This window comes from Misgurnus anguillicaudatus, chromosome 19, assembly GCF_027580225.2.
Source record: "Misgurnus anguillicaudatus chromosome 19, ASM2758022v2, whole genome shotgun sequence".
Classification (NCBI taxonomy): domain Eukaryota; kingdom Metazoa; phylum Chordata; class Actinopteri; order Cypriniformes; family Cobitidae; genus Misgurnus; species Misgurnus anguillicaudatus.
Genome location: NC_073355.2, coordinates 27,263,815 through 27,283,873, shown reverse-complemented (window position 1 = coordinate 27,283,873; position 20,059 = coordinate 27,263,815). Strand labels below are relative to the sequence as shown.

Genomic DNA, 20,059 nt, shown 5'->3' with positions numbered 1-20,059 from the left:
TTGTGGAATTCAAAATCATTTATAATATAAAGTTTTAAATCTAGGATAAAGGTTCCCAAATCTACCCACTGGATGGCGATGTGGCTCTGTTTCCACATGTGTATATACTGTATATAGTGCCCTCCATACGTATTGGGACAGTAAAGACAAAATTGCTCTGTTTGCTGTGGAGACAAGAAATTTGTAAGATGAATATCACTCAAAAGTACAGACATTGTATTATCATTTGATTATTGTTTAACAGATGCATGCTTTACCATCAAAGAACAACACATTTCATCCTGACGTATATGTATTCAGACTACAGAAGCAATGGATCAAACTGAAAACTACAGCACACATTCGCTGCTTTTCAAGTGTGAACAATAATGCATCAGAACAAAGTTCATGCCAATAGTCTCAATATGCTCACATTAGATAGAATAGAAGAATTGTTAAAACAGGTGAAAAATAAAATGTAACATTCTGTACTTTTGTCTCACATTAAACTTTTAGCCTTTATTGTCCCAAATAGTATTTTATGTTTAACTAAACATATATCAAAGCCTCCCAAATGAATCATAGGATAGAAAGAGACAACACTAGCATCTCTTGACTTTTATAGCTGCAGTTGGCTGCCAGGAACATCATAAAATGCTTTCTTTAATTCACGATGATTGATTCATCGTTTAAATTCATTACAATGGCATGATAATACTACACTGCAACGAACTACTCCCTTTTAATGGTTTTAACACTTCAACATTCACTGCTGATATCACAGATGAGATTTGTAATCATGACATCACACTCATGCTCATGTGATTGGAACAAAAAGACATTTACCTTGATCACTTGATGTGGAAATTACAAAATCTATGAGTACTACGTGTTCCAAAATGTTTCAAAACAGCCAATATTGCCTCAGGTTAATTAAAGGTCCCCATATAACATTATTCGCACAGAAATAAGAAAATGTCGAAATGAACAGACGCCTCAGTAGCAGGACTTTTAGTCTAAAGATTATTAGATTAGTCTTGGAAAGGAAAATAAATACCATAGATGTTAAATGACCCATGACATGTCAGCTGTTCTTGCGTGTCCTAATGTAATATAGCTATGGTTATAACGTTTTCCAACAGGATACAAATCAGTTTTTTTTTTAAGATAATCACACTGATATATTATAATACATTATTATATGTTTATTATTATTAAATGATTTATATTATGAGAGGTCAACCTATGCATAGACTTCTAAACATAAAAAACCCAAAAGAAAAACAGGTATACACATTATAGTCGCTATCACACACCCTGTCCCACAGGACTGGCAGATGGAGAGGGACAGAGGAGATCTACAGAACTGGGGCGGCTTCTGTCCATTTCTCTCTCTCCCACTGTCTTTTGTGCAGTGGATGGGCTGTAAGTCTATCTCCGGCTAATTGCCACAGTGGTGCAAATACAAAGTCTGCCGCTGAAACAGTAGCCAGCTGGGTGTATTGTGAGTAAAATTTACAATGTGTTACACTTCTCCTTTAGCATACATCAAGGAGGGGGGTGCTGGGAAAACATGTTTAAAACATCAATCTGAATATAATTGTTCAAACACACACACACTTACACGTTTCTATTCATTATTGCATATCCATTAATTTCCATCCATTTAGTATTTATAACTAAGTAAACTGCGGTTTTTATGTCAAATTCATTGTCAACGATCGTAATTTGGTGGCTTTGCAGCAAAGTATTTTGGCCTTTCATCCTGGCAAAGGTATCATGTGTGAAGTTGTAGTATATGATACAACTTCTAAAGAAGTCCCAGGAGCTGTTATGAATGGTTTGCATTGCATCAGACAAAGACAACGGTGTCAATGTTTTTTTTTAGAGTATGCACAGGTACTGTACAATGAGATAAAACATGTGTTATACGTCCTGTGCAACATGAGCCAATTGTTGTCCATCAAAGAAACCTCAGAGTATCGCCATTTAAACTTGCTACATTCTAAACCAACCAACAATTTTGAACGCATTGTAACTATACATATTGTTTTTTGTTTTGTTTTACGCAACAATTAAATTGATACACAATAATATGGAACAGATTCTGTGACCACAAGAGTGTAGCTAAAATGAGACTTGGTTAAAACATTTCCTTACAAGTGTTTGACATTTAAAAACACTTTCTTCCCCTTTTCTCCAGATGCAGTTTAATTGTGGGAACTTGCCTTGGAAACAATTTATTCAAATTTAACTGTTGTGCTTTTAATCAATGATTTTATAAGTAAAATAGTATTGGGGGGACTTGATGGCACAGGCTTAATTTAATTTAACAAAGTAACACACAAAATAATTAGTTTGGTCTTAAAAAACGTGTTAGCGCCACAATTGTCATCTGTGTAATTGTCAAAAAGTGTGTGTGTAATTAAAGATTGTCTTTGATGAAATTTCAAAGTCCCCACACATTGATTTGGATGATTTAGACAGTGTGTCTACTTTAGTATGTACAACAATTAAAACCTTGGCTTATCTTTAACAAATTAAAGATGACTTCTTTATCAAAATGCTCAATGACCTGAAAACCAAGCTATCTGGACACAAGCAAATGTACATAGAAGTGGTTTACAGGCAAGACAGAGGTTTAGCCTTTAATGTGAAACTGTAAAAGGATATAAAGTCTTGTGTGAAATAAAGGAATTAAAAAACAACAACAAAAAGACCACTACAAAGAGTGCTGCAAAAAGTGACACATTTTATTCTTATTACATTTTATAATGAATTAGGCTGAAAACACTCTGAACATTGTTAGTATTTGTTTATAAACTTAAACAAAACAAAAAAAAACGTTAAATGAATTTCAGTCATTGATGTTACCGATACATTATCTTCAATTATATATGAAGAGTTTCGTTGCAAAACGAGATAACTCCGTTTTTTTATTTTTCAGAAATCTCGTTTTTTGGTTGAGCATTCCAATTAATATCAATGCAACTGCAGTTGGTTTGTTTTGATTTAAACCTTTATAACTTAAAAAATACAGCTAATTAGCACCATAAAACAAAATAATAACATGATAACATAATAATAAACATGTTTTGACAAAAATGTTAAAAATGGATTTATCTCGTTTTGCAACTTCATATATTTTACTTGCACTACAAATGAGGAACTCAGATGCAATGCCCTAAACGCCATCTCCGTCAAAAATTAAATAATGATTAACTGAATGCTCTTGGCATTCAAATACATTCGCTTTGAATCCACTTAATCCCCGCCTTAGGCCATTCAGAAATACTGCTAAAGCCACATCGATTTTCAGTAAAGTCCAGCAAAGTTTTTTTTAGAATTTGTTAAACACTACTGAAATGACTAAAATGACATTTCTGAAAATAAGACATTTTGGGGCGGTTTCCCAGACAGGGCCTAAGCCTAGTCCTAGACTAACTTAAATGTTAGTGTTGTCTTGACCGAAAAAAACTTGCTCTGTCATCTTAAAATATATCAGTACGAGTGTTGTGTCTGAAGATGCATGCCAGTTATGTTTATTTCTAAATTATGCTTTTAAAATTGACTTAAATATCCTAATTTAACTAAGGCCTAGTCCTGGCTTAAGCTAATCCCTGTCCGGGAAACCGCCCCTTTAATTACTAAAAACCTTTCTTTGCCATTAAAGTGAATTACTGAACTTACACGTACAGAAAAATCTTGGCTGCCTTATATTTTTGTTGAATCAAATTTACAAGTCATATCAACATATTTATTTTGACAAGAGATGAGTTGGTACAACTTTGAAAAAAGTGAACTTCATTTTATAAGTTATAACATCTCATCTGTAGTTATAACAACTCATCTCTAGTCAAGATAAATAATAGTAAGTTGAAATGACTTGTAAATCTGAGTTGATTTAACAAAAGAATTTAAGGCAGCAAAGAATTTTTTAATCTGTAGCCTGATGAAAAAAGCTAATTTACAAGAAAACATGTCAGGCGCACTTTTTTGCATCTTAACTCTTTAAATACATTATGAATGATTCTTATATTTAATTGATTCAGCAAAAAAATGCATTCCAAAAATTAATCATCATCTACAACGATATGGTCAATATCAAAGTGAATTAGGACACTTAATGTAAAGCTTGCTATAAAGAGACAACCATTCTCTGCTTAACTTCTCAAGCACACTACTTGTTAAGTGGAGATAAACTCAAGCGGAAAAGCTTAAGACCCTTAAGATTTTGTAAAAGCACAGCGGTTGCCTGCGGCGACTGCGGTCCACCACACTGGGCTCCACCAAAACCCAGCAGGATTGGTAGCCTACTTCCATTTTCAAACCTATGGTGGAATATATTTCATGCAAGTCGCCCATTGAACGTATTTCTATTAATAGATTTTCCTCTGTTGGTGTTATGAGGATTGTAAAGTGAGGCTGATGGTGGTGGGATTATAAAAATGGTCCGAGTTGTATGAGCTGTAACCATATCATTTTACAGCAAACACGCACAGCATGGAGCCACACTTTTACATGCTTTATAAAGGCTGACAGCCTTTCTCTATAGCACTATCATTGCTTTTAAAGTTCAACTGCATTGCTCCATTCCATAGGAAGCTGTTTCTCATTAGGGATAAAACATAAAGTAAGGCTCTCAGTTCCCATATAATTAAGGCATTCCTAAATCAATCTCTCCTCTTAAACCCCCTGCTCTAGTCTCTCCCTTTCTCAGTAGCATGCATTCCAAAATTGGCTACCAAGTACCAACCTCAAGGTGTATGAGACCCCTATCGAAAATAACTATTGACCCATATTGAAAGCATAGTGTACAGATCATCACCATAAGTTATGTTTTGGGTGCTTGGGTCCATCTCAAGCAACTTACGTATAAGCTTCTTCTTCTTAACATCTTGGTTGTGCTGGTTCACCAGCTACAACAAAAAAGGACTTTTTCAGCAGGGAATGTGGATATACTTTTAAGTGCGTGTTTGTCCCTGCCTTCATCTTAAATTTATCTACATGTGCGCTTGTGTACGCTACTATGTAATGAGCTCTCCTGTTTGACCCTTTTTGTCTTACAGCAAAATCCAATTTCAGGCCTCAGCGACCCCCCTTTATCCCTAATACTGCAAAATTACCGCAGTCACACTTTTAAGCAGATCACCAAGGATGCGCCCACAATGCTGCAGGACAGAGAGACCTGGCACATCAATCAGAGACACTGTCCTCCTTATCCGATCGTCCGTCCCCCATTCCCACTCCCTCCGACGACCCTTGACTCCTGACCTCTACCCTGTCTGCCACAGTGGGTGCTGTTGAGGGCGGATTCATGAGACAGGGGGCTAATTAGGTCAGATTGCGGTGAGCTGTGCGTTACAGCTGAAATTGGAAACACATGCTGCGGCCCGCTCTAGTGGAAGTGAGAGAACACCAGGAGAGAGGTAATGGTGGCGCTGGGGGGTGTGGAAAATGGAGGTAATATAAGGTTGGAGTGGTGAAGTTCATCAGGAACAAGTAACCGAGAAGGAGATCCGAGCGAATGCTGGAGAAGATACAGAAAGTGTAGAAGAGATACTGTAATGAATGAAGGAATGAATGAGATTGCTTTGGGAAAAGGAAAGCATTCGGTAATTGACTAAATGCCTTACCTCAGGCACAGGAGATCCTTGTGTCTGTGGTCAGCATGCCGGTCTCCTTGACAGCTCTGCTATTTTCAATAATTGCTATAATGGCTATGTAACAGATTGTAATTGCTTTGATATTTGAGGTTTGAGGTGGGATATCCATTGCCATAGTAATAAATCCCATGTCGGGACACACAATGAGCAAGGGGGGACACAAAGAAAACATAAACCTAGTGAACATTTAATAATCGCTATACGATTGCTGGTTTTGAGGTTGCTTTGTTGTTTGCCTTTGCAGAATGCATTACGTGCGAAGCAGACTGTTATCTGTGGAATAGGTTCGGCATCTGAAAGATGTGTTATTTCATCATAAGTGTTTTTCTATGACTCAGTACTGTAAATGACGTGCGGTGTGGTCCTGGTATTGCCCTGGGAAGTTGTTTGGGGTGTAGAGGGCTTTCACTCAAAAACAAGTAATGCTGGTTCACACTAAGGCTTTTTTCTCTTGAGTTTACACACAAATATAGACAGTCACCTTTCAATGACAAGGTGTTGGAACACTGTACAGTATGTATGTGTGTGCGAGAGAGAGAAAGCATGTTTTCCTATTTGAGCAAGTGTGTGAAAAGAACTTTTGTACCTCTTTTTGAGTTTGTCCCCTCTCTACCTTTGTTCATCTGTCATCTCTTTCAATACCTCAGTGACTCTTCTCTCCCTCTCTCAATCATTCCCTGTGTTCGTTTCGCTCTCGAGAACTCTCACTCCTTCCATCTCACCAATACGCCCTGGGGTTGAAATATCTAAGTGCATACGAGACAAGTTCAGACAAAACCAGAGAGACAGAATAGTGTTAAGGAGGCAGAAGTTAGGAGTGAATGACATTATATGCCAAGAGGGAGGAACAATATTTGGAGAGGACAGGAGTAAAGATATGAAGGGGCTGGACCACATTTTAGACCTCAATGAGTTTTGTATTTCTGTGCGTATGCGTGTGTGTGTAAGATATGAACGGTTGCCCGTTACTCATTTGAAAGCCTCTTTTCTGTACCCCATTCTCTTATTCTTGTATTCTCTACCCCATCTCTCTCATCCCCTAACTCTTTCACAGACAGTCTCACAGGGGCAGGGTTGTAACACAACACTTTTCGCTTTTGTTTCCTTTCTTGTCCTTATCCTTTCATCTTTTTAAACTTTCTGGGGAAATGGGTTTTGGTGGGATGGAAATTTCTGCCTGGTAAAAGGAATGGAGAACGAGGGAGAACAAGAGAGCTACATGTATACCATATACGTATTCTGCTATAAAAAAAAGGCTGGGTGGTGGTAGATGCTGTAAAGGAAACCTCTGGAGGAAATTGCTTTAACAAATTGGCCCCTAATTTAAGAGTTAGTCCGGACCCTCTCAGACCCCCACAAGCTGCCAGAAACCATTTTAAATGGTCTCCCATTTCTCCTTATAAATCATTACCAACAACAAGGTCAAAAGTCTTGCGATGCACTTGTTTAAGTCCAATCAAACAACAATAAATCACTGCCCAACATAGACTCGACATAACTATTTTTGTTAGTCTTTGTGTTTTTCATTACAAGTCTCTACACCCACAGCCAGCAGATGGTCCTCGTCCTTTTTTTCCTCCACCATAATGTCTTCTTTCACTGTGTCCATTCCTCTTCTTCTAAACCAGCCCTCTTTCACTCCCACTAGCTCTTGTCCCCTTACTGGCTTTCATGAAGATACCTTACCGCACAGCTCAAGCGCTCAGACCTTTTCCTCGCTGGATTTTCTGCATCAACTTAACAAACTAGTGAAACTTTTATTGAAGATTAAGTTACTCTTAAGCTGTACTTTATAGCTCAAAGTCGTTGACTCGTGGAAAGTATGGCTCATGCTCATACACGCAGTGTTAGAGGTGTATTATTGCTCGCAGAATGGTAATTAAGAGCTTGCATGTCAATCTTCCAGAAACTCGCACTTGAAGACGCAAAACATAGCTGAAAAGTTTTCTGACATGTGGATCTAGAGCTCGACGTGGACCTCCAGTCTGGACTGATATGGGAGACGTCCGCTTGGCGAACTTTGTGAAACGGGAGTTGCTGTGGAGCACGGAAATTTCGTTCGTTTTCACGTGAGATTCACGGACCGTGGAATCAATGTGGTGTCTGCCGAAAATACGCGTGGCCCGAAACTCACCTAAACGGTAAGTGCTCGCGTAATTAAAGCGCAATACAGGTGTCCCACTAGCCGTTCAGACGCTTTCCCCAGATCTGATACAGTGACAGATGTTTAGGTTTGTTTTCTGTGCATGTTAATTTAATGCGAGACAGGTGTTGATCGGGCGCGTTGACAGGTTGTCAAGCGTCGGAATTCAAATGATCGCGAGAGCTTCTTTCAGGCCGAGAAAGGCACGGATTGAAAACAGTTTGGCTAAAACAATTACAGACTTAATCGCATCTTGTTTTTAAGACCGTGGCAACCCATCAACCATCTGTTTTTCTGATCACACTCCATCAACACTGCTTCTGTTGTGTAATCAATAAAGCCTGTGTGATGATCTAGTTTGTCGCGTTGCTCGTTTGCAGCTTGGATGCGTTGCGTTACTTCTCTGCCCTATGCGCGTGTCAGTAACTTCCCTTACGAAAATTAACCATGGTTTTATTGTGGTAAAAGTGTAGTAACCATGTTTTTTTGGTGTATTGATTACTATCAGCAAAACTATGGTTTTACTACACTATGGTTTAACTATGGTTAATTTTCGTAAGGGTTAGTTGTTCACAGTCTACTATTGCTTTCATTTGTTTACCTGTTAAATGTAGGCTACGTTTACGTTTTGCAGAAGAGATATCGGTCTAACGTGGTCTTTTTAACCTAGGTTACGCATAACGTGCTCGTGAACTTAAAAACCCAAACTAACATTAATATGTAAAGTCTTGTGTCTGGTCACAAATTTATTTACGTTTTTCATATTTTTTTAATGACCTTTTCATGCAGTTCCTCCAAAATTTGTAAAAGTGCAAACATTTCATGCATATGCTGTCATTAAAGCTGTGTAAAATGTAAAGGCTTTTCTTATTATGGTTTTAGTAGGCTAGAGGAACATTTGACAGTTTTTAAAATCTTCACAAGAACTAGAAACAAGTTTCATAAAGAGCCTTGAGAACATAAATAGGATACTTGAGAGTCTTTAAAAAGTGCCTAGAGGTTCTTCAGTAGTTTCCTTTTAGTGTAGCAACGAAAATATGCCTCAAAAATCCTTATTTACAGCGCATTATAAATATAAAATAATTAATAAATAGTTTTAAATATAGACTTATAGATGGAGATTTTACATCAAATTAATAAAAGTATTCAATGTGTATTATTTGCAAATTACAGTATATTTTAAGATCTGATGTTTAAGCATTGGGTGAATGAGGGCTTGAGACTGGAGAGGTGTGTTTTGTTTGTTATTGCATGTGCAGTTTTGTTACTCAAAATGAAACGTTGAATAGTCAGCTGTAAATGTTTAAGTGTTATCTATAGAGTAAGTGTGAAAAGGGGCTGTAAAAACAAGAGTAGTAGGTCAGTGTTATTGTGTTTACATAGTTAAACAATGTGGAGTGGGAGCAGGCAGCCATTAAAGCAATAATTAACACAATCCTGTCAATCACCTGCCCAGCCTACCTAAATATAAAAAACGACCCTTACAGAAAAAAACTCATACATTTCAGACATTTTCATGTGTTTACATACATTTTACATGTGCAAGAACACATTCAATCATATCTGTAACGTGGATCACAATTGTTTTACATGAAAATTTACATGAGATCGTAAATGTACATGAGAAAACGTTCCAAAACCACATGTTTCACTTGCGATCATCACACGTTCTTGCAGTTTTGAAATTCATGTGGCTTTACTGCAAGGGAAAGATGCTCAAAGCTTTTGTTTATTGCACTGTAAACATTTATGTAACCATTTCCTCACCCTGTAAGCAGATCTCCACACCATGTTTCAACTATTGGAATTAAGACTATATAATGGGAACTGATGCAATTTTCTGTTCTTCAGACTTGGATTTAAAGCAATTCAGTTTAATTTCTGTAGCGCTCCTGGGAGGACATTGTGTATTGGAGCAAACTGGCTTTGCAACAATAGAAATGGTTTAGTGCAAGATTTAGAATTGTTCCAAAAAAAATTTTTTCACAAAATATCCCCCATTGAGCTATTTAAAGTTGACTGGGACAAAAGGCAAATTTTTTCCCAGAGTCAATGCCATCTGAAAGTGTGAAGGGAAAGCAGAATTTATATGTGTGTATCATAGCCATTTTCAGATGTGGGTGGATAGGCTACTGATTCTTCAACAGCAGCACATCTGATCAGAAACACATGTACAGTATGCCAGGTCTCTTGGGAAATTATTTAAAGAGATACAAAAGATTTATAAAAAAAAAGGATCTTTTTATGTTTCTCTTGGATTAGTAATCATCCCTTTATGTCAGAAATATAGTATTTTGTAGAGGGTATTTGTGCAAAAAAAAATTTAAACCAACAATATAGGGTCATCATAATTTATCTTACCATTTAATTTTTCCTTAAAAACCAGTGATAATAATAATAAACCATAAACCATAATTTATGGATACATTCAGACTGGCTGTTTTGTAGGGCTGTGCAAAAATATTGATACAGCTAACTATCGTGATCAAATATCTCTAGGATCGATGTTAAGCCATTAAATCCCTCTGTGTGCATCAAACGACCTCCGCCGCTGCTGCTGTAGTTGTCGCTGTCCAGTTGTCTGTCATATACGGCTATTCGGCCAATGTCTCAGAAGTTAGGAGGAGTGAGAAAATGGCAGAAAATGTAAAAACGCCTGGAGTTTTTCAAAGCCGACGTGTGGAAGCACTTTGGCTTAAAAGAAATTCAGCTCTATTTTTTGTTACATTCTCAAAAGCACCACAGTTTATCGCAATACGCAACGCATCATATCGCGACACATGCATCGTGCTATGTATCGTATCGTGAGGCCCTTGCCAATACCCAGCCCTACTGTTTTGCCCACTGTACCTCTAAAGCAACATGATCTCACGGAAAGTCGTGTTATAGTCACAACAATTTTGATTCATTTATTTGTTTGGGTTAGTATGTACTTTTATGTATTGGTTTCTACATGTTTTTCTTCGCTTTTAAAACTATTCTCGCCTGGAGTTGGGGTTTGGGTTATGATTAGGCATGGGCCGGTTAATGGTTTCAAGGTATACCGAGGTTTTAAACCAGTGGTTCTCAAACTGGGGGTCGTGAGATGGTGCCAGCGGGGCCCCAGTTTTATGAGATTTTATACATTAGTAAATACATTAGTTTATCATGAATTCTGTGTAATTAAACCAAAAAAATATAAGCACTACTTTGAATCATTTTATATGTTTTGTTTAATAAAAATTTTACATTTTAGCACAAATTTGTCATAAATTTTCTTTGGGAGTTAAACAGTCAAGGTTTCAAAACCACTAAAATTTCCAAGGTATGAGCTGTGTTTATACAAAATTCATTAAATCATTAAGTCATGTGATTGATTTGATGTTTACATTTAATATACATTACGAAAAAAATTATATATTTTTTGAAAGCATATTATAATTTAAAGGCTTTATTTTTACCTGGCATTTGAAAATAACACATTTTAGTGTTTCAATGGCAATACCGCAACACCGTGAAACCGTGGTGTATTTGCTTAAGGTTATAATACCGCCACAATCTTAAACCGGCCCACGCATAGTTAGGATGTCTAAAAATGTTACAGAAAATTATTCTAACCCCAACCCCAAGCGACAATGGTAAGAAAATAGGGGGAAAAAAGAATGACAAAACAATACATAAAATGAAACAAAAAAGAAAGTCGTGCAACTGACACGAAAAACTATTTATAGAAAAATACTGAATTTCGTGCCATGGACGAATAAATTAATCACATTTTTTGTGACTATATCACGACTTTCCATGAGTTCAGTCTACTCATTAGTTTCTGGGTCCAGTATAGTTGCTGTTACCCCATCCTTCAATAACAGTCACTTTGCGTAGCCTGCATTAAAGTCAAATATTGAAGTCATTTATAGGGATATTTGTCATATGTAGTCACATGTATTTACTGGAATAATAACATCTGCTGCTGTTTAAAATTAACAAAAACTTGTTTCTTATAACTATCTTTGTTTCTGTATCATCTTACTGTGACTCGGTGGGCCAACTTGCTTGAACCCCAAATGTCATTGACATGATGTCATATGTCAACAACTTCATCTGTTTGACATCAGAAGAATTAGTTTTCATCATTTTGGAGTGTTTCTTAAAGTACTTCATTTGCATCATCATTTTCAATGCTATGCTTATATATAGAGAGATATACAATAGCAGCGTGCTGCTAACAACAGAGTGTATACGCTGAGTGGGATGATTGGAAAATTCCAAAATGGTCAAACATGTCAAGGCTGAACAGGGGGATTGCAGAATGTCTATAATGAGTCATGCTTTTGTTCGAATTGAAGAGTTTAAATAATAAAGGTCATACGTTTGTAGTAATTGATTTGGAATACTTGTTTTCTTACAGCGTGAAATGGTTGTAAACCCTCAAGGTTGATTTCAAACATCAGTTCAAATCAAAATCTTGGAAAGAGGTCAGCGGGCTTAAGGTTTCGGTCGTGTGAGATCGAGGATCGTACGCTGTGGGAGAGCCTTAAGTGTTTGCTGAAGGTGGTTTTGTGACTGAGAGATCATAGATTACAGTCGTCACGGGGGTGGAGAATAGCGGCTTCAGAGAAAAGATACGTGTGCGTGTATTCGAGCTGTGAGGTAGGGCACGGAGATAGAGTAGAGTGTGTAAGAATGAACCCATACGGGTTCATTGTGTTTGTGTTTAGGACCTTGAAATTGAAGATAGCAGCAGTGTGAGGGATTTTTGAGCGTGTGCCATGCCAGGATTAATGCAGCACCGCTTGACGGGTCTGGATGGAAGCGTTTGCAGAGCATGTCATTGCTACAAATGAAGCGTGCTGATGAAGTGCTTCTGCATGTCGCCCATAAACTACTGATACGTCTCCTGCACGTGTGTGTGCCTGCCCACTGCTTGTGTTCGCGCTCCAAAGCAAAAATACACATTAACCGTCAAGTCGTACAATCACATGTGCTACACCCTATCCACTTAAGTGCCCGAACACACACATATCCGCAAGCAATGCACATACCACAAATGTTGGCTTGCTTAACCTCTGATCACTTGACATTTTGATCACTCTATCTGCATATTCTGTCAACACAATGCTGCAGTGATTTTATAGTTGGTTGCCAGGTCCATAAAATACAACTCCTACACCGCATGTGCGTGTGAAAGTAAACCTGACTGTTAAAGTGTCAGCAAACAGACATACAGGCTTTCTAGCCTCTAGCCCCATCAGACAAATCATTTGCATGTAACAGGACCAGCAATGAAGCTTAATTTGCATCCAGCACACCTGTTTTTATGTGCAAGCTAAACAGGAAGTGCGTACTTATACATTTAGTGCTCCGTGTCCTAGCATGCGCACGTATGGACCTGGTGGCATTCTTTCCCTGCATGTGTCCGCAGGTTCGGCTGAGCATTGTGTGCGTGTCGGTGAGTGTGTGTGCTTTCGGCTCGAGTGTTCTTGGAAAACAGTGTCCGGGGCGGAGTGGTGTGTCACAAGTGGTGATTTTGCACAACATGTCAACCTTACAGTCCACCCACTCTCTCCCTAATGATTATCTCCCCCCAAACGGACGGTCCATTTACTGTCTGTATGTTGGTTTATTCGCTCTTTGCAATCCCCCCTGTTCTTGTGTGTCCCACCTGGGGAAACCCAGGAGGAGTCTTCTCGGTTGAAGCCACATCATTGACATTCTAAACATTCTTTTTTCTGCTCTCTTTCTCTCTAAACGCCTCTCCCTCGCTATTCTCTCAGCACAGCAACAACAGGAATGGTGAGAGATTTACACCTGGCCTTAACTTTGCACAGTTTGCCTGTGTTTCACTTTTCTTGCAGCAACTCTTGTTGGATACTTGCTTTAGAGGAAATGTATTATTTGGGGATTTATCAATTTTTAGTACAGATAGTACAGATAAAAAATAAAAAAGATCAAAAAGGAGAGAGAGAGAGAGTAAGAATCTAAAAATGTCTATGGTTTAAAAAACACATTATTCAAATACCGTACATTTTTGTAGCTCCAGATATCCTGCCTTCCTCAAACGCTTTCCTTTTGTACAAAACTCATTGATTTAAAAAGCTCTGTGTCCCTGATTGGCCAGCTAATCTGTACGTTGTGATTGGCCTGAATACCTCTGACGTCAGCCGGAAATGGGACGCTCATTACCATGTTTGAAAGATTCGCTCACAATGCAATGCTAACAGGAGTTAACTTACAGGCTATGAGTCAAAGCAGAAAGTAAACTGTTGCTTACAATCCGTGTGTTTTGTTGTAGTCCAAGAAAAGAGATTTACGTTGAAGACGATAACTGTATGTACATTTTGCATATCGTTAACATGTACTAATACACACCTACACGCCAAAGGAAATGTAAAATCGTGAATCGGACCATAGTTGCTCTTTAAATTATTCGATTTAGTGTATTGGTTACTAGCCTTATTTTTACAATAAATTCAGGGTTCCCACGGGTCCTTGAAATTTTGTGAATCTGGGGGAAAAAATTCAAGGCCCTGGGAAGTTTTTGAAAATATACATACATTATAGATCTAGGTCACTTAAAGTGCTTGAATCCATTTTATGCAAGAAGTTTTCAGGAAAAAATCCATATTATTCCCTGTGTAGTGTAAGATAATAAGATAAAAATTCTAGACTTTTTAAGCACACGTGCTAAACTGTTCGTTTTAAATGCTTATATATTCTGTATGTGAATGTTGATTCATACCAAAATGCTTTTTTTGCATAGTTGTGTTTGACACATGAAAACGTCTCAGGTTATGTATGTAACTGTTGTTCCCTGAGAAGGGAACGAGACGCTGCGTCTCCCTTGTCATACTTCCTGCATCCCTGTAACACCGTCTTTGGCAATATTTCAGATAGCGATATACTTCCTGGCTCCCGCGTCACCCTGTCTTTGTCGTTAAGCCTCACCATTGGTTGAATTTGATATACACATTCAGACGCACTTACCCCTGGAGGTGTCCCCAAAGTGTCACCGCAGTGACACAGCGCGAGTTCCCTCAAAAGGGAACTGTAACAATGTATCTTAAAAGGTAACACGGTGTAACCTTGCTCATACTTGAAATGTGTCCCCACATTTAGTCCTTGAATTTGAGGGTATTGGACCTGGAAAGTCCTTTAAGCTCCTTGAATTTGAAGTTAACTAAGGTGTGGGAACTCTGTAAATTAATTTATTTTATAAGATTTCATAAAGCTGGGGCCCCCCGGCACCATCTCAGGTCCCCCGAGGTTTGAGAACCTTCAAATGTGTACTTTCAAAAAGTACAGTAAGGACAGTGCATAAAAACATCACACCCTAATATGAGGCAGCTGTTGCATTATTGTATTAATATCTATTTTAGTTGATATATTCATTCTGATCATTTATTTATTACTTATATTGTAACTAAAGCTAATAGTTGGTACATTTTTATGTAAAAAAAATGTTCCTGTCCTAGCAAGATATGCAGAGACCACTCACAAGTTAGCTATTTGTGTTTTGAAAACGTGACCAGACTTATCTAAACCACAGTGCAAGTGCTAGGTTAAAGCTCACACCTGGTCAGTTTGGTTTGGTGCTGGTTTTGCTTCCATCTGGTGGTTGACAGTGGGAGTGCGTGCATCCTGAGCCTGCTAAAAGAGTAAAGGCGAGAAGAGTTTATCTTCCATCAGTGTAGTATTCTCTAGCCTGCGCTAAATAAACAAATAAATCACTTGCATTTGTAACCAGCCAGACGCTTTAGATAGAAGGCTGCTGAACTTTGCCGTTACTGTCAATAAATAACTCAAACCTCTAAGGCATTCCCACTATCGCCGCGAGTCATGTTTCACAAGTATTTTAATGCGGGACCATCGGGTCAAGCGTATGGAAAAAAGATACAGAATGCTTGACAAACACAAACTCGAAAAAAACCCAACATGCTTTCGTAACAGTAACGAACGTTACAGATAATAAAATCAAAGCATTCCTTTAAACCCTAAAGCTGTACGTTTCTTTGGCTCTTCCACTTATTGTACAGCATTCTTTGTGGCACTTTCTTTTCCAGGCATACCGGAATTGTGTGTGGTTTCATGTTTAACTAGGCCAGTGTCATACCAACACTATTTGTGGCTTTATTTCAAACTAAGCCTTGCCAGGCATTGGCAAGCCAGTGTCCTTATGACTGTGCTGAAAGTAAAGCGAAAGTAAAGCACTTCTATTTTCATAGAGTTACATTATTCAGCAGTTTTCCATCTTTTTCCATTGACATTTGCCAAAGCAGTAAAGCTACTACACTATAAACTTATTTCTAGTCTAACTTTATGAGGTGGCATTGAGCCCATTCTGCAATGAATTCAGCTTGTGTGACTCTATTCTTACACGCTTTCTGTCTGTTTTTTCTTTGTTTTTTAGTTGACACGTCTTGGAAGTGATGCACTGGCTTCCCCTGGTTGCCATGGTGATCGCCTCGGCCCTGCCTTTCCCTCAAAGTCCTGTATCCAGGCTTGTTGCCGCGACGATAGAGCCTGGCAGAAACGACAGCAACAGCAGCTATTCAGTCAGCATGCCAGTCAATTCAACAGCGAGCAACATCTCCCACGATGCTCACAGTAACAATAGTTTGAGCAAATATGACAGAACAGCTGATACTTATAATCACACCAAAGGGAAGGATATCACATTATCCCCATTTACATATGAAGCGGACAGTATAAGTGAAGCTAACCAAGCAAACATTTTATCTGATGACACAAAGAAACGGGATTTTACAGGTGGAGGAAGGACTACTGGAGAGTCACGTGATTATATGGAATACAAATCACACAAAAAACATCTGGCTAAAAATGCCAGCTCAAGCAATAACGTTCTCAAGGACTATCAACCTGAGTTTCATGAAGAAAAGAGTACTGGTGGAGATAAAGATGATATGAACATGAGGAGTAGTCTTGATGTTTCCAAGGGCTCTCCGAAGGGGTCCCAAGAGCATCAAGACGAAACGCAATCGGGTGGCAGCAGCAACCAAGGAGAGATGGTGAAGCCAGCTGGGGTTGAGGTGGAAGTGCCAATGAAGATACTGAAGGAAGGCTTGGGAGCAGAACTGGGCTTTGGGTTGGACGCAGGCCTACGAGGAGAAGATCAGATGTTGCTCGACGCCCATCCCCGCGTTCTCTTCTCTCCTGCCCTCTCTCCACCCAAACATCCACCTCTGCTCCTAATGCTGGAGTTGGGGTTGCTGGCTGATGACGTTGAGGATGAGGAAAGCCACACGATGGACGCTACCCCAGCCAGGGAAGGAGCGGACCAAGAGTCATATAAGAACTTACTGCTGGGTGTCTCTGATTCGTCCCACGCATCATCGCACGAACAACAGCCGAGCATCCGCCGCAAGCGGCAACTCAGTCACAACACGCAAAGCCGCCAGCGCTCGGTGTGCGAAGCCGAAAGCGGGTGGGTGACTGACAAGAAAACCTCAGTGGACCAGAAGGGCCAAACCGTCAATATCTTACCAGAAATCCAGACCCAAACGGGGCCACTAAAGCAGTACTTCTATGAAACGAAGTGCCGTAAGCCATCTCAGCAGGGTAAAGGGGAAGGGCAGGGGGTGGAGGGCGCAGGCTGCTTGGGAGTGGATAAGAAACACTGGATGAGCAAGTGCGAAACCAAACAGTCGTTTGTGCGTGCGCTTACATCTGATGTCAATAACAGAGTAGGTTGGAGGTGGATACGAATCGACTCCTCCTGCGTCTGCGTGCTGCTCACTCGAGGAACATACTACACTGAGAAGAAAGCAGAGAGAGTTCGAGAAGGGAGGGGGTACAGATAATCGGGATAGCCCGAAGAATAGATCAATACAGAAAAGGCAGGATTAAAAGAACGTGTGTAACTGGGTGTCTAAAGCATCTCCAGCACACGTGGTCTTCTCGGATGGAAATTTCTTTTCCAGATGTTCCTGCATCTCACTTCACGAACACTTATCACCACAGTGTCTCGCTGAGGGACAGCTCAGCCAAAAATGAAAATCCACTCGCCCTCATATCGGTCCAAGCTCATGATTTATTTTTAGCGGTTGAACACAAAAGAATATAGTTTATATATATTTCATACAGCAAAAAATTATGGTCAAGCTCCAATAGAGAACTACAAAGGTAGTGCATATGACTTATGCAGTATATATTTCAATAAGTCTTCAGTGTTCAATGAAAAAAATGATACAGTGAGGTGATGAGAAGATAATGACAGGTACTTTCTTCTTTTAAAGGTGATGCGTGTAATGTTCAAGTTTTCGAGCTTAAAGGGATTTTCACCGAAAAAAAATGAAAATTCTGTCATTTACTCGCCCTCCAAGTTGTTTCAAACTTACATACATTTTTGTGTTCTGCTGAATACAAAAGAAGATATTTTCAAGAATGTTTGTAACCAAGCAGATCTGGGGCACCATTGACTTCCATAGTAGGAAAAAGTAATAATTAAAACTTTCACTTTTGCAAATTTTACTTAATCCTTTCATGTTGTGATAACTTTAAAAAATCCATTTAACAATGCGAAAAAAAGGTTTACTTAAAAATAATTTATTCAGGCAACATAACATTGTTGCATAAAAGTAACAGATTAATAAAACCAATACAGACTTCCTGAGGATTTTGCAGTCTGTTATGGGTAATTGTAGTTCTGGCACCCTCTTGCAGATGTGTAGCACCATTAGATAGGTATGTGAGAAAGTGAGTTTATAAAATGGCGTTATTAAAAATTTTAGTCATCATTAATTATTTTTTTCATGACTCAATTGTTGTTTGTTGACTCTACTAAGGTTAGTTACGTTTACTTAAACTTAAACTGAGATTACTTTAAAAAAAATGCATGGAACCTGTTGACATAATATTTTTAATTAAACCCAACATTTTATTTTTTGAAGAATATGGAGGTGAATGGTGCCCCAGATCTGTTTGATTACTAAAGTTCATTTAATGAATGAATGCATGATTTTTGAAAAACACTTTTGCAAAATGGAGTCGGGCCGAGTACCAAAACACACTTGTAGCCAATCAGCAGTAAGGGACATCTCTACTAAGCGACATCATTGCCTGGGTTGCGTATGTGTGGGGTGGGTCTATCAAAAGAAGGTCCAGATTCTATTGGAGTAGGGGTGTGTTTGTTTAGGTGATTTCAAATTAAACATTGGCTTTCAGAGATCATGCACCCCGCCTTTAACATTTTTAAATGTTAAAGCAGAACAAAAAAATGTATACAGGTTTGAGGGTGAGTAAATAATGACAGAATTTTTAATTCTCGGTAAACTATCCCTTTAATATGATTAGACTAACTTAAAGAGTGGCCAAACCAAGAGCATAAGTTTGAGGCGGGACTGTCTGTTTATCCAAGCAGTACAACATTTGTGTTGATGGTAGTAGCACAGAAATTACACACTTCACCTTTAATATCTCCACGCTGCTGTCATCCTCCACCTTCCACTAGGACAGTGTTTTAACTGTAAACTCACCGAAACAAGAAAACCTCAATACTGGTGTCTAGGTCAGATCAGTTTTTTTCTATACTTTCGTATATCGTATTTGTTGTGTCTATAGTATACAGACAATAAGTTATTACTTTTAGTATGTAAGCTTATGTACTTGATATTAATATATTTCTTTACAAATGTACAATATGTGAAACATACATAATTGCAAGTATGCAGATATATGTGTATTTATAAAAAAAACTTTACAGAGGACTTGGGCTCACCGGTCAGCAGAAGTTTAACTTTTAGAAAAGGTCTCGCTTATACTTTTGGATGCGTGACCTTCAGGGGACTGACCCAAAACATGTGCCTTATGAGATACAGTTTGATTTACATCTCGGAAATATGGTTCTGTAATGGGTGTTGGATGACAAGGACACCTGTTTAGCGTCTTAGACAAGTTACGTAGTAAATGTGTTTGTTGGGTTTGATGTCATTTTTTTATTGAGTCATTGTTATAATAAAGTATTATAATCTTTGTAAGGTAGATACATTTATATATGAAAATAAAACTTTTTTTGAAGTAGATGGAAATGAGTGAGATGAGCTTTAGTAAAATATATAATAATTTTTTTTGCAAGGTACGTGAGGTAACCTTGTAATTATTACAGTATAGACTTGTCCAAATGGAGGGGTACACAAATGGATGTTTATTTATTTGGAAAGGTGAAACATGCACACTAAACAAATATAAAATTAAAGAGCACCTATTTCATTGCTAAAAACAATGTTATTTTGTGTATTTGGTATTTGTGTATGTGTGGTTTGTGGTAAAAACACAT

At 38.4% G+C, this 20,059-nt stretch overlaps 1 protein-coding gene across 1 annotated transcript; it reads left to right on the top strand.

Moving 5' to 3' along the window:
• The first annotated feature begins 7,365 nt into the window (after window positions 1–7,365).
• On the top strand, window positions 7,366–19,845 carry ntf4 (neurotrophin 4). Its single transcript, XM_055194063.2, has 2 exons — window positions 7,366–7,786; window positions 16,175–19,845. Exon 2 carries the CDS (start codon window positions 16,194–16,196, stop codon window positions 17,583–17,585), a length of 1,392 nt encoding a protein of 463 aa, XP_055050038.2. The 5' UTR covers window positions 7,366–7,786; window positions 16,175–16,193; the 3' UTR covers window positions 17,586–19,845.
• The last annotated feature ends 214 nt before the right edge of the window (window positions 19,846–20,059 follow it).

Bases quoted from the DNA above. Each gene is read 5' to 3' on its own strand.
- ntf4 (XM_055194063.2), top strand. From the start codon at position 16,194: ATGCACTGGCTTCCCCTGGTTGCCATGGTGATCGCCTCGGCCCTGCCT.